Raw genomic sequence first — 25,192 nt, forward strand, 5'->3', positions numbered from 1 at the left:
GGAATCCACTGACCAGCTAGTGAGAGCAGCTGGCGCCCAAGTAAGAACAGGGAGGAAGTGGAAAGCCCAGGAGGAGGTTGACATGGCCATCAGCAGGTTAAAACACCAGGAGGTCACTGGAAGAGTCCAGGAGGGTCGAGCAGGGTTGGGGAGGGGCGAGACCCCCCTCTTCTGGTCCAAGGCCTCCAAGGAACAGAGAAGAGCCATGGTGGTGGCAGAAGTGGCAAGGACGGAACAAGACCGTCTACGTGTCAAAGCGGTGTCTCAAAGCCGGCAGGGAGGCTGGATGTCTTAGGAAGGCGTCACAGGCAGGCCCATGTCATGGGCAGATCTGTGGAAGACCCCCCAAGCCAGACTCAGCTTCTTAATCAAGTCCACCTATGACACTCTGCCTTGCCCCCGAAACCTCAACCTATGGTTTGGCGCGGAAGAAAGCTGTCCCCTGTGCAACACCATCAACGCAAGCCTCCAGCACATCCTCTCTGGATGCAAGACGGCACTGTCACAAGGCCGCTACAGGTGGCGGCATGACCTGGTGCTGAAAGAGGTGGCAGAGGCAGGCAGACAACAGGCCAACAGCCTACCTCCTGCCCCAGTGAGACGGCACATCTCCTTTGCTAGAGCTGGGGAAGATCCCAAACCCACCCACCAGACAGCAACACCAAGACTCCTCTCACCCGGTGGCGAGTGGACCATGAGGATTGACCTGGGGAGACAGCTCCATTTTCCAAGGGAGATAGTGGAAACCTCGCTCCGGCCAGATCTGATCTTGTGGTCAGTTCCAGACAAGACCATCCTGATGGTGGAACTTACTGTCCCGTGGGAACAAGGCATAGAGGCTGCCAATGAACGCAAACGTTCCAAGTATGCAGACCTGGCAGCAGAGGGTCAGGAGGCTGGCTGGAAAGCCATTACACGCCCTGTTGAGGTGGGGTGTAGGGGCTTTGTGGGCGCCTCAACAGTTCGCCTGCTGCGAGACATTGGCTGCACAGGAGCAGGGAGCTGGAAAGCCATCAAGGAATTGGCGGAGGAGGCAGAGAGGGGCAGCTTCTGGCTGTGGCTGAGGAGGAGAGATAGAGGGTGGGGGCAGAACACCTAGGGCATCAGCAGGGGGTGGCAGGTAGAGATACCAGCCATCGCTCCGCCACCAAGAGATGTACTGGGGTTAAAGGAGCGAAACATCAGTGACTGGTGGTCCCCAGCTGATGACCCGTTCCTGCCCATAGGTGTGTAGGGGAACACACTTGCATAGAGTGCACTGGTGGAGGTGCGTCAGGCAGCAATGCCCAGCAGGTATACCAATAGCCTGTATCTTCAAAGGTCACATCATACTTTCCCAGATATGGTTAGCCCAGGCTGTCCTGAAAAAGGAAGATACAGCATGTATAGATGGCCTTTACAATAACCACTAACTAGCTGAACAACACAAGTGACCACTTCTGCATAATTTGATGGAGTGCTGAAATGTACTTTTCAATACACTTTTTTCTCTATCACTTCGTTTGAAACAGACAAAAAGGGTCATGCACCTACCCGTGAGAATAACATTATATAATGCAACAGAAGATTACAAAAATTGCCATGTAGTCTGTACTCAGTATTGAATTACATTTCAAAGTAATCTGACCCAACACTGTATATGGATTGCTATTCCATGCATTGCTATTTCATGTATTTTGCATAATGTTGTTTCTGTATTGATGTATTGCCATTACATGCATTTTGCATAATGTTGTTATAAAAGCACAGCTTTCAATGTAATGCTGTCATTGCTGTCTGATTACTAGGCCTATATGGTCATGTGATATAGGTTTTCCCTACCAGTTCTTATTTGCCTGATGTTGAGATTGAAACGTTGCCTTTTAAAAATAAATAAAGTACCTCTTGGAGCCTATACAGTGTGCAGACCATCTTCTTCTCTTTCTGACACGTTTTGTCTGGCACCTGTTACAACATATTTTGGATGTGCGCACCCGTCTCTACAAATACGACCTTGCACTAAGCACTCGATAGTCAGTGGTCAGTACCAGCATCCTGTTATGACTAACAATGATCTTTTCAGCAGTTTGACATCTTGAAAGTGGTCAGGAACTAGATAGGGACACTGGCATTTTTAACTTATGTTACATTACATTGATGTAGGCCAAAACAGCTACAGTGTTGCTTAGTAGGCTTCCATTGGTACATGTTTGGCTACCATAGCTACCCTGTACTTATGTTGCAGAGTATGAATTCTAAAACTGATAGTTCCGGTCTTTGATTGTGATTGGCTGAATCGCGTTCAATGCCGTTGTAAATTACAGCATAAACATACACCATGATATACTTGAACGCATTTCGTTCTATATTACTGCGCTACCATACTTAATACAAAAGTTAAAGTAGCCGCGTCTCGACGTTGCTTGGCAACCATTCAGATAGAGGAAATATATTTCTTTGGCGGCAGAATGATTATCTGTGGATAAATCGTTACATTTCTCGTTGCTGTCCCTGTACTTTATGAAACTTTGCCAGGTACTTATAGCAACAGTTTTACAAAAGCAATAAGCCACTTGAGTCCGTAGGTTACACTCCGCTAGCGCGTCATGCCTGACAACGCCTAGCTGTTCTAAATTCTGTGTAACCTGCAATATCAGTTTAGACATGTCTATGCTCTGTATTTGTAAATACTGCACCAATGTTCTGTATGTTGTAGGGGGTTTGTCTACATCTATGACCTCATCATCCTGGTCAATGCAGTGTTCATTGGCCTAGATGAAGAGAACCCACTCATATCGAATGCAGAATGGGTCTTCCTGGCCCTATACCTGGTGGAGATCCTGCTGAAGCTGTACATATGTGAGCCACGAGCCTTTTTCTCCAGACATGAGTTTTGGAACTGGTGAGACTAATTTGTTGTCCCCTTATTTTAATGTGGATTATTTGTTGAGTAGATTGCACTATGTTGACCATTTGACATGAGTTAACAGTTTACCATTTGATTAACAATGAGGCAAAAGTAGGATATTTGTGTGTCCATCCAAAAACTTTTACAGATGATGTTTTACATGTGCTGAAAGTATTTCTACAGCTGCAGAGCATCATTACACATGTCATTATCATTTCACAACCTCAGTCTTGTCATTAATTTGGTCCCACAGCTACATGAAGGCACATTTTGTTTGAACACATACCTTTGCAGATGAGCATATATATTTGTCATAACAAAGTTTATTTTTCAATTCTGTATCATGGTTTGTCCTATTTCTTAAGAATTGTTTGTGCTCATTGGAGTCAGTAGCAAACCATCCCTTTACCTAATGATAACTCTAGTGGAGCATACATTGTTGTGGTAACATGAGACACTGTCAATTACATTTTGGAAAAGTGATTATTTTTCTACATGTTCTACATCTATTCTAAACGTGTCATCCAAAAAATGGCACATGCGAGTACAGCCACATACTGTATGCCCCTTCCATACAAAGGAGTCCATAATAACTGTATCTCAGTTGAATATTGTAAATTCAACCTATATAATCTGGTTGTTCTCTAAAGGGTTGTTGATGAGAATCACCAGACAAAAGTCCTTCTGCTAGCTTTATTGGGTGTAAACATTATTGTAATATAGGTTACAGTTTCTACCCCTGCTACCCACGTTATCTCCAGTGCTTTAACAGTTTAACTTGCGCAGATGCGCACACACATTGAATGAGTGCTCACACCACTACCCCCTATTGCTATGCCTCTTTATTTGATAACACTAAATGAAGAAATATTTCCTATTCTGGAAAAAGTTTAGTTTCTTTTTCTTTCGGTCCGCGGTTCAATGATAACATTCGATTGCGCTGCAAATTATCTGCGGACCAGCAATCTCCTCGTCGAGGAGGCCCTAACCCTGCAGATCATAGACAGAGAAAGTATGCTCTGGGAACAGAACACAGTTCCATATCCAGTGTAGTCATGGGTCTGTGTGTGTGGGGTAGTGGTGTGAGCGCTCATTCAATGTGTGTGTGCATCTGCGCAAGTGAAACTGTTGAACCACTGGAGATAACGTGGGTAGCAGCCAGGGACGGACTGGGACTAAAAAAGGCCCTGGACTTTCTTCCAAAAAGGCCCACTACCCTCGCACTCGCACACAACTAGGTGTCTAAATGGCCTTGAGTGTCTTTAAGACTAACACACATTCCACAAACTGTACAAAGCCTACAACTTGCTCAGGTTGGTGCACAGTATCACCAATATGTGTATGGACTATGGACCTAGAGTTAGAGCTATTGCATATGTGGTAGTTGTGGTAGCAAAAGTCTAGACAAGTAGACAGTGCAACTCATTCTTCATCATTCAATATTGAGGCAACAACCCGTCTGTTTTGCGCAAGGACAAAAAACTCTGTTGGTGACAATGAACGGAGTTGCATTTCCCTTTAGATATAGCCCATGTTCCACATTAATCGTAGATTATAACATCAAGGACATGCCAAATGTGTGTGTGTGTGTTTTCCACCCTCCAAACATGCCGTTACACACGCACAGACAGCAGACACTGATACAGGTAAAAACTGAAATAAGAATGCACTTGCCACGGAGACATTTTCAACAGCTGTTTTTTTTTACATTTATTTTTATTCAGGTTAATATTTAGCTTCAAAATGTGTTTTTAGCTCTTAAAAAATGACAGAGATCCAGACCACGGTGATAGCTGGCCTGTTTACATGCTTATGCACCGATCTCGTTGTCAGCTTAATTAAAAAAAGGTATACATCGAAGGAAGCAAATATGAATGGTTGACAATGACATGAAAAAAGGCATATGTGACGTGAGGTAGTGAGCCATTTCTCAATTGTGTGAGTTGGAAACCTTGGTGACACTGTAGCCTTTCCATTGTCCCTTGTGCCTATCCTGCTATTGAAAACGCGATGGCACAAATGTTGCTATTTTTTTTTATATATATATATATATATAACAGTGATAACTGAAGCGTAGACATAAGATACTGATAGGCATAAGTGAAGCATACTTATTTGGAGAGCTAGACACAGCTGGCTGATAAAGTAGGCTATATTGAGCCAGGCCGACAGCCGTTGGATGGACGGCCGTTCTGGACTTTTCCAGAATGTCCAGATTGCCAGTCCGCCCCTGGTAGCAGCAACAAACAACGTAGCCTTTTTAAAACAATGAATGAAGCAGATTCTTGCTGTCCATTAAAACAGCATAGAGACTGACTAGATCTTTAAATTGACTATCTAAGCATGTTTAAGTTAGGCTAATGAACATGTTGCATTTTATGCGGCCTGATTATGTCATTTTTTAAAGCTACATAGCCTGACTGCAGTTTTCCTCAACTTGACTGATTAAGAAGTGATAATAGGATATTTGATCGGCATATCATCAAAATGTCTGGAAAACGAAACCTCTGCCAGTCACTTTGATCGGCACCATTTTTTTCAAGAGGAAACTCTGATCTATTATGCATACTATGAACTATTAATAGTGATACAGCTCAAATGAGCACTTTCATACAAAAGAGGAAGGAATAATGAAGATACTGGAAGGGAAGAGTGACTTCATTGTTGACACTCGGGCAGCATTCATTATACCCACTATTGCACTATGCTAACACTGAAAATACAAGAATAGTAAATAACTGGACATTCAGGATTTACAGAATTAACAGATAATGCATATATGATCTTATAATTGAAAATAAAGCATGGGATCCTTGTGATATGGCTTTAAATGCTGAACTGCAACTGAAAAGCTCACTTTCTCAATAATCTTGTTCAATCCCCCAGGTTTGACACAATCGTTGTTGTAGCTGCTCTGATCGCCACCATTTTTAACTGGGCTCTGAGTTCCTGTGAGTTTCCTTTCCACACCCTTATTGTCTATCTGTTTATCAGATTTAATTTTTTTTTTTTTTTAAACGTTTCTGTTCCCATTGCATTGATCTGAATGGACCTTGTTCTGTTACAGCTGGAGGTTATACCAGCCGGCAGATCCTGGATATTGTGTTCATCCTGCGTGTTCTCAGGCTTATACGTGTGGTAGACAGCATCAAAAGGTGACCGTTTTTTTTTTTTTTTTTTCCCTGTCCACTTTTCATTTTTTTAAATGCATATATATTTTGCACTGCTTGTATGCATTATTTTCTACCAAGACATACTAGGATATCTTTGGATATTGATTATTGTCTGGAAATGACTGTGTCAGCAGCAGTGCTGAGAAGAATGACATCACTTTAATCTGGAGTCTATGCTCCAGTGGTCATTTAATCATAGAAACATGATCATGGATTTTGGAAGTAGATGGTTTCCATTAAAGGAGATGTTATGTGTATGCCTGTTCTCCAAACATACTATTGGACGAGGAACGATGACTGGATCACACCAAGAGATAGACTGCGTTTACAGCATACAGTATATAGCAATAATTGTGGGGAGGAATGTGTCTACTGAGTATTACTACTTATTGTTATGATGGTATTGATTGTTATGATGGTATTGTACATGAATGATTGAAATGTCTCGATGATCTGCCTTACAGATAGATTATTAGTTTTGCGCTATAATTTAAATTCTCGCTCACAGAATTCTCGCACACAACAATCAGTTGCAGTTTTTATTAAATAAAAATTATTGTAATAGAGGCTTCATTTAGCTCCAATGAAACAATCATAAAAACTTGATTAAAAGCCCACTCAGTCAGCCCAAGAGTCCCAATTAGACACAGGTCCCTTTTACTGGCTGGGTGTGTCTACAGCTTTAGACAAATAAAGTCAGGTCTGAATTAGAGGCCCAGTCTAGTTTATTTATGGAAGTTTCTTGGTTGTATAAAACCTCTTAAAGCCCACCAGATCACCCACCAGCTAGTTCTATGCTGCTTAGGTCGCGCATACAAGCGTAAGGCACGATGGTGTTTTAAGCCCCCAACGTTGTCTTCCAGGCGTATACGTAATGGTAACCGTATGTGTATGTAACAGTATTTCTAACCATACTAACATAAGTCTGTGTAACTTTTTGTAATATTCAAAGTGAAACAAATTATGTATGTATTGAGAAGGTTCTTTCATTGCACATTAGTGTGCATCTATCAGATCTCCTTCAATGGACCTACAGTATCTACTGCCATCTATTCTCCAATGACCGAGCATGCCTCACAACAATGGAACTATACATGGACCTGTTGTTTACAGTTTAGTTCCGCCTGCTTTGTCAATTTTATCTCCTCCCTCAAAGCCACAGGCAATTATGAAGTTTTTAGCATGTGAATAACAACTAATTCTAATCTTGAATTTCCCCTAGGGATCAATAAAGTATATCTGAAGAGTTCAGATGCAAAACCCTCTAAATCCGTCTGACCACTTTTCTTTTAAATGAGCATTTAAATTCAGGCTCCTATAGGTTTTTGCCTATAAATCGATATTTCAGACCAGGAAGAGAGTGGTATTTAGTGGGTTTAGAAGTTAAATTATTTGATTAGCGTATACTATGTGTGGAGAGCATCCCCTCACCATCTTTATCTCATTTTTGACATAGGTGGCATTTAGAGGCTTTTGCATCTGAACCCTTCATCTATCTATCTATCTATCTATCTATCTATCTATCTAATGAAGGGGTGGGTGGGTGTTCATGCTGTTTTCTCAGTGCTTTGATCTCTATGTAAGTATTTAAAGTGATCATTTTATTTGTCAGTGGATTAACCAGAAGGAAAACGCTTTGAGGTTTATGTCATTGCTATAATCATGTTTTAATGATGGTGTCACATAGATTGGAACAGAATGGAACTGTGATGCCGTAGTCCCCAGAGCGGAAACATGAAAAATGTAACTGCTGATTACCGTGAATGAATATTCAGAAGTTCATTGCATGCACCATACCATATGAGATATGTGATGACATAAACTGCAATATTAACAGGTGAGAATGGATAACTACTGCACATCTTATCCCTTTTTTGCATTATCTTACTCTAGATTTCGAACAATTATAAACACTCTCATCAAAATTGGGCCAACGATTCTCACATTTGGCCAGCTTATATTGGTGAGTGTCTAAACCTTTTCCTGTTAATATAAGGATATTTTCTGGACTATCTGTTTGAGAGCTGCAGCTTTTTTGACAGCTGGAACTGCAGCAGTCAACAAAGATAAAGACAAGGCTGTTGTAAGCAACAATATTTTCTTCAAGGGTGTGTCAATTTCTTGTTTCTTGATGTGATAGAAACAGATGTTTTCATATGAGGTTATTTGAAATACAATTAACCTTACTTTCTTTTTCAAAAAAACATCTGGTTCATGTTTTCCATGTGTTTAAATGACATTCATAAGATTAATAGGACAGTCCTTGTTCAACCTTTACACAACAGCCAAAATGAACAAGTGCTATGGGTATGATCGAAATGAATAGGAGATAATATGCATAACACAAATATGTGTAAAAAGGACTTGTGTGTGTATGGCTCATAATTGAGAATGCGGCTTATAATTGTTAAAGGAAAAGAGAAATAACATGAAACAATGTTCAAATGGTCTTCGATATTATCAGGATTTGGAAACCCTATGTAACCATGACTCTTCAATTTAAGACATTTTGAGTGCACTTTTGATATCATACTACTTTATTTTGAGGGCACAGTAAAGGAAATGGATATACAATTGTTCAAGACTGAGAAAAAAAAAGTAGCCAAACAAGGTTAGCAGTTTATGATCAAGCCTACACTTGATCAGTTTCATTTTCATGATGAATCTTGCCAAAGTGGTGAGCTAATTTCACTTGCTGTAATTGCTTTTTGCAAACATGACGCAGGGTACAACATGCATTTGGCTGAAGGCAGCTGCAGCACATGCTGCATTCTGAACTCTGGGTTTGGAAAAGGCCTTCCTTCACAGTACAAGATGTGCTGTCTGCAGCCAATCAATAATCAAGCTTAATCCATATACCATAACAGGGGGAAAGATACAACCATGCACAACTGGGTGGTGACAGCCGCAAAACATGCCGCATGCTGTAAGCAGTAGCAGCTATAACTGTTAAAGGAGAAATCCGCCGATTTTTCATATGGATCTCTTTTTCTCGAGGTCACCGAGAACTGTCGGTACGAAACTAAACAAAAAACAATCGGTTTTACCTAGCTCGAGTTGCTGCAGCTACAATGCTACGCTCTGGGGGCATGAACATATGGGCGCATGGACATTGCTGGAATTCACCTTTACATACAACAACTTGACTGCTCAACCACAGGACCCTGGTGGCAGGAAAATCAAGGCAGCAGTCATTTAATTTTATTTCATTTTCAAGCAGGTCTCTTCACAGTGGACTTCCATGTTCTAGTGTTAGTTAACATGTATGAGTGGTCAGCCGGCTATGAAAACATAGCTGGGATTACAACAAACTTGAGAATGGCCTCATTCGTTTGATGATGTCTTTAGCCACATTGGTTCTAGCAGTGACAGTAGTCGATATCACTTGCATTCAAAGTGACTAATCAAACCAATCATTTTGTGCTTCTCACAGGTGGTTTACTACATATTTGCCATGGTTGGTATGGAGTTGTTCAAGGGCAAAGTACGTTTTTTACCACCTGACTCCACAGACCCACAGAAGGAGTATTGTGGAAATCTCCTTCTGAAAGGGACGGCCTTTGCTAAGAACAATTACTGCAAGAATAATTTCAACAATGTTGTGTCTTCTTTCATTCTGCTACTGGAACTCACTGTAGTCAACCAGTGGCATGATATCCTTTCTGAACATTGTGTGTCTAGTAGAAATACCTTACTGAGTAGGTCCTGAAAGACCAGCACCATGTTTATATACCAAATACAAATACAGACAATGTGTGGCTGTTGCCTTCTTTAACACATTTTCACTATTGGCAAGTGGATTCACAGCTGTTACCCATGTTGCAGCACGAATCTATTTTGTGGTTTTCCACATTGTGGTTGTTATCATCATCATCAAGTAAGGAAAATGCCCAACATGGTGGTTGAGTCTTTCTCATTAATCTATTGAGAAGTAGCAAGCAATTTAATGTTTAATTTAATTGTATTTTTTTTTTTTTTAGCATTTTTGTGGCTTTTATTCTCGAAGCCTTTTTTGTTGAGTACACCGTGGACAAAAGTGTCTTACAGACGTCTTTAGAGGAGAAAATTGAAGAACTGGAGCTAAATGTTTCCTCGTGAGTGCCATACTGAACTACAGTACATCCAGTAAATAGTCCAGTCAACTTTGCTGTTATTTTCTCATGTAAATTAATAGTTGTCTTGAATGTTGTAAATAATCATAGACAGTATTCAAATGATATGGAATAATCAGTTTTGTCAGACAGAGAGAGAAAGTTGGTATTCATGACATTTTCTGTTTGTCTACAATAAAAAGGGAAGCAGATGGTAACTTGGGGGACGCCATGGAAACAATTGATAATGACTTGGGATCCTCTCAGACACCAAAGGAAAGACCTTCACTCATGTTCAGAATTGCTTCAAAAAGTGAGTCATCCCAAGACCTTGCAAACACCCTGTATGATTGGCCTAACAGTTTTGTGTGTTTTTTTTATCATTGCCAGCTTGCACACAAAGTGCTTCAACACATCACTAGTACACACATAGTACAGCACATACTAGTAGTATATGCTCTCACATACTGGTAACCTATGTGTATTTTGATTTTCTCAAATGAATATCAAGCAGAACAGATGTCAGTAGTGCTTTGCAATTGGTAAGGTATACAATTCTAGATTTACAAAGTATGTGATGGCATTACATTTTTTTCTTTTCTGTTTTTAAGTTTCACTCTGTTTATGTCCTCATGGAGAAATACTATGGGTTCTAATCATGAACCACAATGTGCACTACAAACAAGTTTCAGTGCTGTGGCCACCATGCAGTGAGAACAAGGAGTAATACCAATATGTATGTGTGTATGCAGTGAAGCAGCAATGGAGCATAGAATTAGTGCCAGTCACTTTGCTGACTGCTTAACTGATCATCACTTACTCTGCAATGATGGAGATTTTCGCAACCCATCTCCTCCTCATACCTCTGATTGATCAATCAAATGCCATTGATGCCTACTACACTGTTCTGCAGCCTGTGGTGGGTATGGTGCTCTCCCTGCCTTATACTTTCCATGTCTGCACATGGAAGGGCAGGGGGCTCCCAAAACAGAGCCATACCACTAAATGTAACTTAATACAAATAGTAATAAAACATTTTTGTAGTAGTGTAGAGCTTTCTAACATCTAGAGCAGTGGTTCTTAAACTCTTTGTCTGGCGACCCCCCAAAAAACATGGGCCAAGTCTTGCAACCCCCTTCTCTCAAACTAGCGAAATTTGGTTTCGAAATGTTGTGAGATGGGCATTGAAAGCAGAGGCAGAAAATGTTTTCTCATAGGTAGTCTATATCAACACCAAAGGCATTATTAATGTCACTGTCACTGGTAAGCTTATGTACAGCATCTTCAAGCTCATCATTGCAAGAGGCGCAGGTAGATATTTGAGTTTGCGTTGACAGAGGAACATTATGGACAGTGTGAATTGGAAGCCTACATCTAGGGCTACTGAATATTCCAGTTTTTAAAACATGTTGGTCTAAAAGCCTTTAGAAAAAAGCGGAGCGCTTTTTAATTTAGAAGCCGGAGCGGCCTCTCTGGTCTGCTCCAATTTCGCTCCGAAAACTCCGCTCACACCACGAGTCTGAGTCATGCCTAAACCCACTAGAATTCATGTCTTCCTAATAAAACCAAGACCGTTAAATTTCAATGATTGGTCATAAGTTCGTTGATGGGGATGGAGTTCGCTAAATATTTTAGAAAGGAAACTGTTAAGTCATACAAGTGTACTATTGCTACAAAACAACTAGTTACTAACAGTGTAGAGCATGTGGTGACACTTACAGTAAGTGAAGATTCATGTTGGAATCTAGGAAGACACATTTCGCGGAAACATGAGTGTGTGCTACGGAGAGCAAAGAAAAACGTGAGTAATTTAAATATGCTTCATATCAAGTAGAAGGCTAAAGTAAAACTTGGATGCTAAGCCTGTATTCTTTAGGCAATTAATTTAATTACAAAGTGTTTCATTCATCCCGGATCTCCCAAACAGAAACGCTGTTGCTAGAAGGTAGACATTAGATTTCACCATTGCGTCTGTTGTAGAAGATATTGACAGTGCAATAGCTTTAAAAAATGATCAGAAAACAATGTTAAGGTAATTGTAGGGAAGAAGGATGGTTCAGGTGTTCTTCCTACAGGATTCACCCCCTGTATCGGTTAAAACACAACCCATAATCACATCCCAATGGAGCAGAATCAGACTCACATACGTCAGTGTATTGATGTTGTCAAGCTTGTTCGTTGTTGCACTCTCAGTGTTTTAAAATAGGCCTAAATGTTCTATGAGTGAAATAGCCTATATTGCCGTTACTCGAGTTCTTTGGGATTTAAGTTTTCAGTTTAAGGTGACAATTCAGCTTGTAGATTATTTCTTCTTCTTTTAAATTAGGAGCGAGCGTGGAACGATTTCATTGGAGAGGGAGGATTTTTAATTGGAGCGGTGAGCGAAATTGAGCGGAGCGACCTGAGGCGAATTTGATCAGAGGAGCAGCCAAGTGAACAGCCACCTGAGCGCTCACTAGCTCTGGTCCCGACCCCCAGTTTAAGAACCACTGATCTAGAGGAACACGATGGACGCTAAGTTTAGTTGGTCGGCCTTGCTTTGGGATCAACCAAAGTTTGCATATAGGATTGTGTGCATAGTATTAAATTAGCAGAATGATTTAGGGCCCTAATTTGACGATCAGAAACGCAGTGCAAAGCTTATTCCTATCTTAGACTCAACATTTTCGCCATACACTTCTCTTTTATTAAACAATGTGCACTGCTTGCTGTTAAAGGGAACGACAGATGTAATTTTTATTGGTTTAAAGGATGTTACGCCTAAAACACACCCATGACTGATTAAGAAACATAAGAACTGGCTTTTTGCGCCAATCGCCCAACGTTTGATAATAAAACCGCCCTGAATGTGGACTGGACAAACCCCTAAATGTATTTAAGCTATTCACCAGTGATCATGCATTTTAGATCACCAAAATAGGGCCCTTAGTCAGTTATTAAATTAGCTTCACATCATGTGCAATGGATTTGCCTGCTGGGCCTGAGCTGGTAAAAAAAAGAAAATCAATATCACCATGAAACTAACCCAGTAGAATATATCCTAAGTGTATGGACAACAGGTAGGAATTTTTTTTTGTGAAACGTATGGAATATTCCGTTCAGAGTTGATGCGGTTGAAATGTTATTTTGTTGTTTTCTTTACCCATGAGCTATTGTAATTGTTCCCTTATAAGTTATATGCTATTCTGCTTTAAAGTAGTGTCTTGTCCCCTTAGGATATAAAACAGTGGATGGCCTGTTGCAGAGGATGTTTGAAGCAGACCTTACTCTGGACGACATTGATGAACAGGATGAAAATCCAACCTTTGCAAATCCAGTCTTTGGCTCTGTATAACTAGTACTGAAAGGGAATGAACAAATATGTCAGTTAAGCATTTATTTTTCCAAAAATACATTGTAAATGCATATTTTTGCACCATATATTTTTGAAAGAGACTAAATTTCTTGAATGTACAGCATGTAAACCAAATGTCAACCACTATATACTAACATATGTCAACTGTTTGTGTTAATGATTTTTGTATTGGTTGTCAGCAGACAACTTTATAAAGCACAATGCCAAAACTTTCCATGTTATATTTTGAATAATGATAAACAGTCAACAGTAAACAGTGATAAATAATGGGCTTGAATGGGCTGCACCAGTAGTAGTCTTTGAATGTTGTTTCATTTTCCTTAACTCAAGTGCCATGTGTTTTTAAATGAACAATTACAATGTCATATATATATATATAAAAAAAAAAATCTTTACAATTCTGATGTTTGGTGGGAATGCTTAGCCTGGCTCCGCCCTCCTACGTACTTCCGCTCAATTTTCATTATCCTTCAGTACGTTGTCTGGGATTTCGGTATATTCGCGGGTTTTCTCAGGCCAAATTTTACCTGTCCAATCAGTCAACAGAGAGGGTGTCTGAGAGCGATGACGTTGAGGTTGTGCGCTAGTTTGATGACATACGCCACGACCAAGCGTTAGCGATTGGTTATGGCAGATCCAGAGTAGCTCTGGGCAGATCCAATAGTTTTAAACTCACCTTCAAGGAAGTTAACGCTTGGCAATTGAATGTGGCCAGACTCTGTACATTATGAAATGTACGAGAGTCTTGTAGGACCAGGCTAGGGAATGCTGCCATTACAGCATATTTTGGTATCCGTCTGACCTTGCTACTTGACTTTGTCTTGCAGTGCTTCATCATAGGACAGAATGAACTCAACTAGAGTCTGTAATATCTGCGCAAATGTTAAGTAAATCAATCATCAACTCACAAACTATGGCATTAGCAGCATCTGGCTCCAGAGGTTCCAATTGAATAACAATGAAATTTCATTTAGATTTAAAATACACAAAGACAAAAGATAAGCTGCAATTTTTTAAGACTTAAAGTGACTTAAATGAACCCAGAGTTGGGACAAATGGGACATATTTTCACGTAAATTCTGAAATATTACAGTTACATTCATTTAGCAGATTCTTTTATCCAAGGCGACTTACAAAATGAGGAATGACATTCAAGCTACATGGCAAATGAGACCTTAGATCCAGAAATCATCTGGTCTGATTTAAAAGTGTAAACCAACAGCAATCAGGGCTACAACCTACAGTATATACAGTAAATATATTGCATAATAATATACAGTCATTTGTTACTGTTTAGTATCTTAATTGCAGCTGAAATAAATGAGTTATTATATTCCTTAGAACTCATTTATTATGACCGCTGCTAGCGAAGCGGTCATATAGGGATTGTCAAAGTTTTTTTCTTTTTTCTTCCCCCCATCATCTACTTCCTGAATTTTTGTTCAACGATACCCGGTGCACATGAAATTTGGTGGGTATGTAGCCCCACTAGACTTTTACGGAAAATTTTGGTTTCGTCCCCGGGGGCCCCCCGAACCGCAAAAAAAGCAGTTTTTCCTAAATAACTACCTGAACAGGATGAAGAATCTTTTATGGCATGTTGGTCTCAAGGGCCCACATCAACCTGGCCCATAATCACTCATTTGTGATTTGCACCCCCCCGGTAAAAAATTAAAATGCAATATTATTCTGCTTTAATCGCCCCTATCTTCAGTTAAGATGTTCAGAACTGCACCAAATTGTATGTGTATGATTGACCTGGCAGTCTCTGGGGGTATGCCAAGTTTCGTAGAATTTCATCCATGGGGGGGGGGGGGGGGGGGTCTAAAAAAAATTAGGTTATGTGTACATTTAGTGACTGTACAGCTCATTGGCCTGTAGATGGCGGTGCACACATATACAAATGCACACACACACACAGGCACCCACATACTATCGGTATTAGAACGGCCGATACATAATTACAAATTCAGTAGGATTAAAAGAAAGTCAAAATAAATATTCATCATCATCATCATGGCTGCATTTCCAGTATTGGCGATAAGTAGTCGTTTGTCCACTAGATGGCGCATCGTTGCAGTGAGACGTAATTTTGTTGGAAGTTAAAAGTGGGTTGGAAAAACAATGGACGCTTCCAACAAGGACTAGTTTACCGCAGAGAACGTCTAATAAGGATAGGAGGATGTTCAAATGAAATGTAATTCCCATTTCTTCTTGAAGCCGAAATAAATCTGAGGATGTTTATCGGACATGCTTGGTTTTTACTGCAGGTACGTTAATCTTATAATATCAATAAGGACCTAGGTAATGTTACCGTTAGCGTTGGTTGAGTGATGGAGGCCAATTTGATTGATTGCATTTGTAGAAAACTATAAATGCGGTTATATCAAGCAAATTGATAGCAGCACTGTAATTGTATCTTTCGACTGTCATTTGTTGCACGTGCTACAAAAATCATTCTGTGCAATGGAAGATTTACCAACGTTACACCGGTCTGATACAGTTTTGCCTATACTGTAGCCTACATGCGTGAGACTGAGACGCCTTTATTTTGTTTTAAGTGCTGCAGGGTGTGAGAGGGGAATCGATGTGCTTTGATTCCAGCTTGGTAGTTGTAGTCTATGAAATTAAAAAGCACGTGTGTGTGAAGTATCCAAACAATGACACCTTCATTTCATTATGGCTGCTTTAACAACACACCTTAAGCTACTGTGTAGTGGGTCCCATTTAGAAGTGGCTACTTCATTCGCGCTTTCCTTGACTCATGGAGCTGCGTTAATTTTATTAGGCCTACAACTTTTCGCCACGATATGGCAGTTTAAGTCCGCTTGATACTGTAAGGCATGAGCCATTGGTTTCCAAAGGAGATTTTATTTGTGTCGCCAGCATAGCCTATTGACAATTTATGTTGTAAATAGGCCTACCTTGTAAGCCTACCTGTAGCTTAGGGAAGCTAACAGCTTTCTATTAGGATCTAGTTTGTTAGTTACAGTTTTTGTTTTATAACTCCCTGATGCATTTTTGCATTTAGAATAGCCAGAGCGTGGACATCTCAATCGGAAAATTAAACAATATCGGGTGCCTATGGACTTATTTTTGATTTCTTAAAAGATTGAGCTTGGTCTGGTGAAAGCCAGACTAGCCATGGACCTCAGTTACACAATGCAAGGGAACATGAATCAGCCTATATTTGCACGAACAATAACGGACAACAGCTCTTCAACTTTGGCCCGTTAAAATGTGTATGAACAGTCTAGCGACGCATTTCATCAAGGCCCATTTGGACATGTCAGTTATTTGCACCACTGGTTAGATGTAAAACAGCATTTCGTTTCAGACTACTGTTACTTAATTTGTGCATTAACAATAACGTTTCAGACTACTCACTGTAAAAATTAGAACTTGCATTTTTTCAGCCAGAATATGTAAAGGAGTAAACAGAACTGGAAAGACCAGAAAAATATACTAAACTCACATAATGAATTTATCTTATCAAGTTTTGTGACTTCATCTCACATACTTTTGTAACCCAGTTGACTCAACTTCAATATTTAATTGCCTGTGTCTGTGAAGTCACCTGAAAAAAAATCTCATGTTGGCACATGCGTACTTTGAATCACTACGGGGATTCCCCACTGAGCCAGAAGGAGCTCAAGGCAAAGCCAAGAAGAACTACTCCATGTGGTGGATTGCGTGCGCGGGGAAGATCGCCAGAAAGTTTGTGGTTTCTCTCTACAGCGACCAGGAACATCGCAGTAAAGGTAAAGTACAAAATCAATCTACAGTCATTTTATCGCCTTAAACTCAAGTCTTGTATAGTTTGTTGAACATTGCAATGGCTAGCTAGCGTTAGTCTACTCAGCTGGCGAGCTAATGTTAACTAGTTAATGGAAGCTAACATAAACCGACATCTTTGGTGAGACTTTGGCCAATGATAATGACTATAAAGTTATGCGTACACCTCTGAACAACGAACGTTTCCCTTGCTTCACGTAATTCAGCTTATTATTGTCCAGTTGTGTCCATAGCCAAATTGCTGGGGAACAGTTTGTGTTGTAGCTGAAAGCGAAATGCCATAGCTTGTCATGCAAAGTTGTGTTTGCTAACTTGTAAGATGCTTCGTTACAATCTAAATAAGACTACTTTTTATAAACGTTGGACCAGTCCTTTTGACTTCATTTAACGTTAGCCAAACTTTGCTTAATAACAATACAAAGTGATATGTAAATGTTTCTCCTGTAAAGGGGTTTTCACATCGCCAGCAGTAGCTGCTATGCCCCTTTGCTTTCTGCTCTGCTCAATGCTGGCAAGTTTCACTGCTGTTTTGCTACTTTTGCTCAGAGCAAAAACGCTTTACGTCACGAATTCACATTTAAATTTATAAACAACATTAGCCTTAACATTATATCAGGGGAGCAGGAAAATAGACACAACCTTTTCACAACAATAGTTTGTGACTTGAAGTTATTTCCATGATTCCCAGCTTTAGCTTGCCTCAACCCATGTAATGTGTTGATTTTTTATTTTTTTTGCTTTCTCACTGATTGTGCGAACTAACGTCATGCGTGGCCGCGGTAGCAAAGACAAAGCTAAAATTGGGGTTGCCAGACTAGGAAAACGCATGCACTTTAATGACTACAGATTCATTCTGAATTATGAAAATTTGGGAATTAAATAATCTTTGTATCTCTGTCTGTGTGCCCAGGTGATGGCGATTGCAGAACACCGTAAAAGAATAGCCTTGGAAGGATTGCCCCTCTACCTCAGGGAGGACCCAACAAGTCTTTTCAAGAAATGTCTGGTAATAATCATTCTTCATTCTAATAATCAATCTTATTCTCTGTGCATGTTGTCTTATCTCACCACCTGTGTTTCTTCCTCTACTTCTTTGGCCCCTCTCTTTTATCCTGCCTCTCCTCCTTTTTCCTATCCCCAATCTCCTTGTGTCCTTTACCAACTTCTGTCCGTCTCTCTCTCAGTGGTGTCTTCTGTGTTTGCACACTCTCAGGATACAGATGCTGAGGAAGACTACACCAAAGGTGTGAAAATTGGGATCCTCACAGTGAAAGAAGATGACGTTGCAGCAGTCGAGTCTCTTCCTACGGTAATCAACACAGCCATCATTTTGGAAGAGACTGTTGTTCTCCAGGATATTAAGGATGTACCATCTGCATTTGCGTATTTGATGGGCCTTGTTTATGCAATCAATATGCAATACCCCAAAAACCTCAAGTATACCTTTGAGGTGATACAAAAGGTTTTTCTCAACCTAGGAGCTACCAGCTGTTCTGCGAGAACCCTGTCTTTCGGAAATAAAATGCAGGGACATCTGCGATAGTTTGATTGATGTAATGGCACATTATTGTAAGTTTTACTGATTGTTAGGACTGTGAGACCTTTTAAGTTTAATTTTATGCATTTGGTAACACTTTACTTGACGGGTGAGTACATAACATATTCATAGTAGCTGTAGTGACCGTTTCAGAAGACATGACAACATTCATACCCAACCCTTCAAAAATGTGGCAGTCAGAATGGCAATATTTATTGCCATTTATGCTTGTCATCTGATCATATCATATCTAAATATTTTTATGAATAGCTTATATTATTGCTATACAGGTTGTTAAGTATTCATAATCACTTATCCGAGTTTAAGACTGAGAGGTAAACTACATATAGCTGACCAGTATTTGTTGACCCTGATTTGTTGACACCTTGAGGTAATTATAATATTTTGCCACTTTGCCCACACTCAAGGGAAAATGTCCAAAGTTCCCGGGTCATCTCTATGTAGTTTACTTCCCAGTGTTAAACTTGGATGTGAATGAATGTTGAGTCATGTTTTATGAATAAATTATAAATACTTAGTTTGATAATTTCACAGCTGCTATGAATGTGATATGTACTTACCCATCATGTAAAATGTTACCATGCATTTTTATACAATTTTTGTTGCTTTGCGACTAAAGATACAACAAAGTGCATTTTATTATTCAATTTTGAAAACAATGGCATTTTCTTTTCAAAGCCATGTTTTATCCTCATTACAGTTTGTATTATGAGGCCCATAGCACTCAGGATCTTAACACTACAGTACCTATTGTGTATTGTGATTGTAAGTGACTTTTTTTTTTGTTATTATTATTATTATTTTTTGATTGTGTGCAGCTCAAAGATCACTGAATATAGTTGAAACCCCATTGTTTCAAAACATTTCTGATATATTATTTTATTGTGTGCAGATGAAAGTTCACTGATTACAGGTGAGAACCTGTAGTTTCAAAACATTTTTTTTATTATTTTTATTTATTTATTTATTTATTTTTTGATTGTGTGCAGCTCAAAGTTCACTGATTAGAGGTGAAAACCTGTAGTTTCAAAACATTTTTGAAAAATATCTGTGTATTCTATGCTGCATTTAGGCTGTGTAAAAGATCATTTTGAGGCTACTTGTGTGTGCAGTGCTTCTACACTGATTTCTGCAATAAATCACTTGCATTAATTGTTGCTTTGGGTTTTCCTTACTTTTTATCTTAAGTTGTACCAACTAGTAACTTAAACTTGTGTTTTGAAGTCCTCCGAATAGTTGGTAGAAAAAGCTTTTTATAGTTGAAAGATGTTTTTATTTCAAATTGATTATGTAAGTTATGCCCTCTCTTCGAGTATACTCACAAAAACATTTACAATAAGTTGCCTTATTTCTAGTTGTGTTTACTTAAAAAAGCCCTTGTAATAGGTTCCATTACTTTTTTGAGTAAACTAGGCAGATATTTTTTTTACAGTGCTGTTACTTAATTTGTGCATTGACAATAAAGTATCACATGAACTAAAGATGACTAAAATCTTATGTAGAAGAAGAAACATTCACAAAAAAATCCATCCATCCAAAAATGACCTTTGTTTTTGATAGCTGTTGAAAACTGCATGGAACTGACCGAGATGTTTTTGTTTATAAATAAATAAATAACATTATGCTGATACCTTTTGCTTTTCCCAAATACAATGTAGCCTACAGGTGTAAGTGACCTTTCATCATTCCAGTTGCAATGGATGAACTGTGATGAACTGCCCTACTTGTGATTGTTTAGAGATTTTAAAGGTTTTATAACAATGCTACATCTTCTTTGGCTATTCTACAATCTATTCACCTTTTCAGCACCAGTAGGCTACTTTCTGTGCAGCCGCACACACACACTCAGGCATGCCAAACAAGCATACACAAAAGTTTCAAGAGTGGGGGATGGAGTAAAATATGGAGACAAATTGAAGTGTGATTTATTTTCGCGGAACGGATGTACAGGACTGAGCGGCGGTCATATTTTGTACCGCTATGCGGTACATCTAGTTTCATTCTGAATCGTCTACCTGAGGGTAGCAATGCTATTTCCTGATTCAGTATGTAGGTAGTATCATCTAGAATCTTATGTGCCTCCCTGAGCACTGACTTTTCATACAGTGACTGTAAGTAACACTGTCCTACAATTTTCAAAGCTGTATTGACCAATCGCCCTAACTTGGACTTTAACTGAACTGAACCGGTGCGTGTGAAAGAAACCAGGCACTGAGCTGCACTGATGTTTGTCCTTCTTTACGCTTCTCTCATCCTCTCAAAGGAACTCTGGATCTCATTCATAGTGACCATTGGGTCCTTGGTTATCTGTCAGACCAAAGCCCTTGGTCCCAGATTACTCAGTTTGGCTGAGCGGCAAGATCTAGGAAGACTCTTGGTTGTTCCAAACTTTTCCAGAAATTTTCTTGTATCCTTCCCCAGATCTGTGTCTTTACACAACCCTGTCTCACAGGTCTACGGACAATTCTCTCAACCTCATGGCTTGGTTTTCACTCTGACATACACCATCAACTGAGACCTTATATAAAGAGATGTGTGCCTCTCCTAATAATGTCCAGTGAATTAATGTAGGCACAGGTGGACTCCAATCAAGTTGTAGAAACATCTCAAGGACCATTGATCGAAGTAAGATGCACCAGAGCTCAATTACAAGCATCATAACACAGTATGTAAATGGAACATTTTTGTCTTTTATTTTTTATAAATTTACAAAACACTCCACTTTTTGTGTAGCCTACTGTAGATTGATAAGAAAAAAATGAATTGAATCCATTTTAAGATGAGTCTGAAACATAACGAAATGTGGAAAAAGTGAAGCGCTGTAAATACTTTCCATAATGTGCTCTATATGGACTAACTGCATAAGACAAACCAGTGCTGCAAAAATCCATGTTGATTCCATACATGAGACAGACCTTGCACAACCTCCAAAACAATGGAGTGTGAAACAATGGAAGCACTGGCACAGAGTTACAGAGCCTAGAATATTGTCTTTTTCTTTCTGCGAGATAACAAGCATCTCTGAACTGACTACATTTCAGAGACCATTATTTGCCAAGGTATGCATTTTTTGTAATGCCTTATGGAAACTCCTCATAGAACTTTTGGTTACCCAAAATGCATACTGACAATAAGTCTGCATTTCTGAGGTTTCTTGTTTGGATTATTTGGATTGTGTGTCAGGTTCTGATATAGAATGACTACACAAAATGGAAAATTACACAAAAGGCTCTATTTTTGCATTTTCTTTGTTGGCTTCATGTGTGTGTATAAGATGGACTATACATTTGCACAACTAATATTGGATAAAACAACATGAATATTTAATTCCTATGGATTACTGTGAATATTTCAAGACCAGGAATGTAGTGGTAAAATAAGAGGTGGGTAAACTACGAACTTCTGTGATCACAGTAAGGTATCAGATTTTTAGAAAAGGCATTCAGAACATGTTTGATGATGGTGCGGTTATTGTCAAATGTTTATAACAATACAGTGTTATTACAATAATACAGTGTGATTTTTAAATGCTAACAGTTGTAATTGGTGAATAAACTTTTTTGAGAGGTGGATAAACTCTAATAAGAGGTGGAGAAACTATTTCTGAAATTTCAGTGGTGGGTAGCCTAAACTGCATTTAGTCTGCTTGCGTTTAGCGGCCTCCACTAGCCTACATCCCTGTTCAAGACCCAAGGCTGCATCTAGCCTACTTATTGGGGGCCAAGACCCAAGGCTGCATCTAGCCTACTTATTGGGGGCCAAGCAGCGAAGCTGCGAAGGCACCCATTGAGTTACTAGCTTTTCCTATTATTAGGGGTCCGAGCAGCGTAGCCCCTATTGTTTCTGTACTGTTCATTTTTGGCCAAAATTCTATAAAAGTCATACTGCAGCCTAAACCGTAACTCCAAAACTCTTCAAATTTTCAGGTATGGTTACCAGTACCCCCCTCTGCCCATAACCCAAAATTTGGGGTACTGCACCCAAAGGTGGCGCTATTGGAAAAAAAAAGTTAATTATGCTAATTTCTCCTTACCAGATTGACCTACAGTGGGCATCGCTTTCAAATGACCACTTCATTCGCGCATTACGCGGCGTGAAGCTGCGTGAAGCTTTAGTACCACTTTCAGCCACTGTGCGTCGCTCTGCCACTGTACATCGCTCTGCCTGCCGTCCCTTACATAATTGTTGCCGAGAGTAATGCCAGCCTACGAATTCAATAACAAAATAAATCATGCATAATTAAACATTACCTTGATTTAGGCTACTTGGGTATGGCTTAAGGCTTGACTACACGAAAATCAAAATCGAAATTTGCTGTCTATATTATTGTCAGTGTTGGGGTTAACGCAACTACGCAAATCAAAACAGTGGTGTGATAATTGAGCCAGTAGAGAAATAACTGTTCAGAATTAATCTGTAGCCTTGGGAAGGCTTCTGCAGAAAACAATGTTGTTGCCGATTTAATACTATCTGGCGACGTTTTTAACAGGCTACGCAATAGAGGCTTAGACAGCTATGACCCACGTTTTGGTTTCGTAAATTAATTTGCCCTACTTCTTGACTGCAATGTAGTCAATTGACTGCTTGACATGTCATTTTTATTTTTCTGTACAATAAACAATTACATCTGCTTTATGCCGCAGAATTACATTAATATTTGGCTGACTGCAGACGCGCCACTTCCCTCCCCATATTCCAAGATTAAGATAGTATGAAGTGCTTTTTGTATAGGCTACTATCATAAAAAAAATTGTTAAAACGAATAGCTATTTGCAATTTGACAAAACACTGGTCCTCATTTTGCGAATGCGAGGACGATATGAGCCTGTTGCATTTAGTTAGATGTCCGAGTCACGCATAATGTTTGAAAACCACTGGCTCGTAATCACAATAATTTAACACACGACAGTTGGATAACCTACTTCATCATGTCCCCATGCCTACATTTATGTGAGTAGCATAGAGATCGTTAAAAACAATAAAGTATGGCTCTCCGTTTGGGACATCGAAAACTTATATTTTTAATAGACTACCGTCGAAGATGCTGACTTGCAAAAGCCTCGGGATAACACGTTATCTCCACTATCATCAGTCATGCCCCTTGATCAAAGTGGGGAATGAAATAAAAGTTTGAGAACCACTGGCTTAACAAGTTACCCACAGTCCAGAACACAGAATCTGTTGCAATATTCTGATGATCGGCGATGATATCGGCAAATGTTTGTTTTCCAAAGTAAGAATTTCACTTCACCATGCATCTTCGACAATACCTGGCCTACCTGGTATCATTACAAACATTATTCTGTGTCCTAAAACTGGCATATTTATGGCATTGTGTCATGTAAGTTCGTTGCAAAATGTAGAGAAATGTGTGAGGTGGTCAGCGGGGGACAATTGAGACACACATTGGATTGTGTTATTACTTGAACATTCCACACTATCCACAGCTGTGGTAGGCGTGCGCTACACAAGGACGGAAGATGATGAATAACTGGGGCCGTAGGCTATTCACAAAGGCTTTTATCTTACTACTAGGAGTAGGCTACTGCTAAATCGCACTTAAAGATTTTAGATTGGAGTTTTCTCTTAAAAGTTATTCACAAAGCCTTTCAGAAAAACTCCTAAACTAGGAGTGAGTCTTCGTGGCTATGGATGACGTCATTACTCATGCACGAGCTTGACTGAAGTGACCACCTTGATTGGCTGACGATTGTAACGCGGGAATTCCAAACACCTCTCTTCCGATGATGACTGACAGGTGACAGGTCGGAGAATGCGTGCGCTACACAAGTAGTGCGAAGGACGGAAGATGATTAATAACTGAATAAAAAGGCCTAGCCTAAATGAATAAAGAGTAAGGCAAAACAAATAGCCTAGTAGCCTAATGAAACATAGGCCTATGGATTGATGCAGTAGCCTTTGCAACATTATTATTATAATTAATCTGTCACCATATGCCTAGGCTACGTTTGCAAAGAGGAGAACATTTTAATTTGATTCACAATGAAACGTTACATTTCATTTACATGTTAACAATGAGTAGTTTTGGTTGTTGTTGGTGGCGTTATTGCATCCCTTTTATGAATGCAAAATTGTTCCCTTGCGATTGGAAGCTCCTGTTGCGCATAGGCTATTTCAAAACATCGCAACGTAAAATGCCACAAAAAAGCTGTTTATGAATAGGTCTTAGTGAGTTAGGAGTCCTCTCGACTTAAGCTGTCCCAGACTTAGGTGCTACTTTTAGGTCTAAAATGCTTCGTGAATTACTTTTTGTGAAAATATTAGGAGTCCTAAAGTTAGGAGTGACACGCCCATTATTTTTAGGAGTTGCTC

General features: G+C 39.6%; 1 protein-coding gene across 3 annotated transcripts in view; it reads left to right on the plus strand.

Moving 5' to 3' along the window:
• The window catches only part of tpcn3 (two pore segment channel 3), a 29,495-nt gene extending 15,622 nt beyond the window's left edge, over window positions 1-13,873 (plus strand). For all 3 annotated transcript variants that reach the window (XM_042104752.1, XM_042104753.1, XM_042104755.1), the window contains 9 exons: window positions 2,696-2,881; window positions 5,774-5,838; window positions 5,955-6,042; window positions 7,954-8,023; window positions 9,494-9,713; window positions 9,847-9,937; window positions 10,041-10,154; window positions 10,355-10,464; window positions 13,367-13,873. In XM_042104752.1, the coding sequence (XP_041960686.1) occupies window positions 2,696-2,881; window positions 5,774-5,838; window positions 5,955-6,042; window positions 7,954-8,023; window positions 9,494-9,713; window positions 9,847-9,937; window positions 10,041-10,154; window positions 10,355-10,464; window positions 13,367-13,485 (1,063 nt within the window). In that variant the 3' untranslated portion in view covers window positions 13,486-13,873. The remainder of the gene's footprint in view (window positions 1-2,695; window positions 2,882-5,773; window positions 5,839-5,954; window positions 6,043-7,953; window positions 8,024-9,493; window positions 9,714-9,846; window positions 9,938-10,040; window positions 10,155-10,354; window positions 10,465-13,366) is intronic.
• The last annotated feature ends 11,319 nt before the right edge of the window (window positions 13,874-25,192 follow it).

The sequence above is a fragment of the Alosa sapidissima genome, chromosome 9 (assembly GCF_018492685.1).
Source record: "Alosa sapidissima isolate fAloSap1 chromosome 9, fAloSap1.pri, whole genome shotgun sequence".
In the NCBI taxonomy this organism is placed as follows: domain Eukaryota; kingdom Metazoa; phylum Chordata; class Actinopteri; order Clupeiformes; family Clupeidae; genus Alosa; species Alosa sapidissima.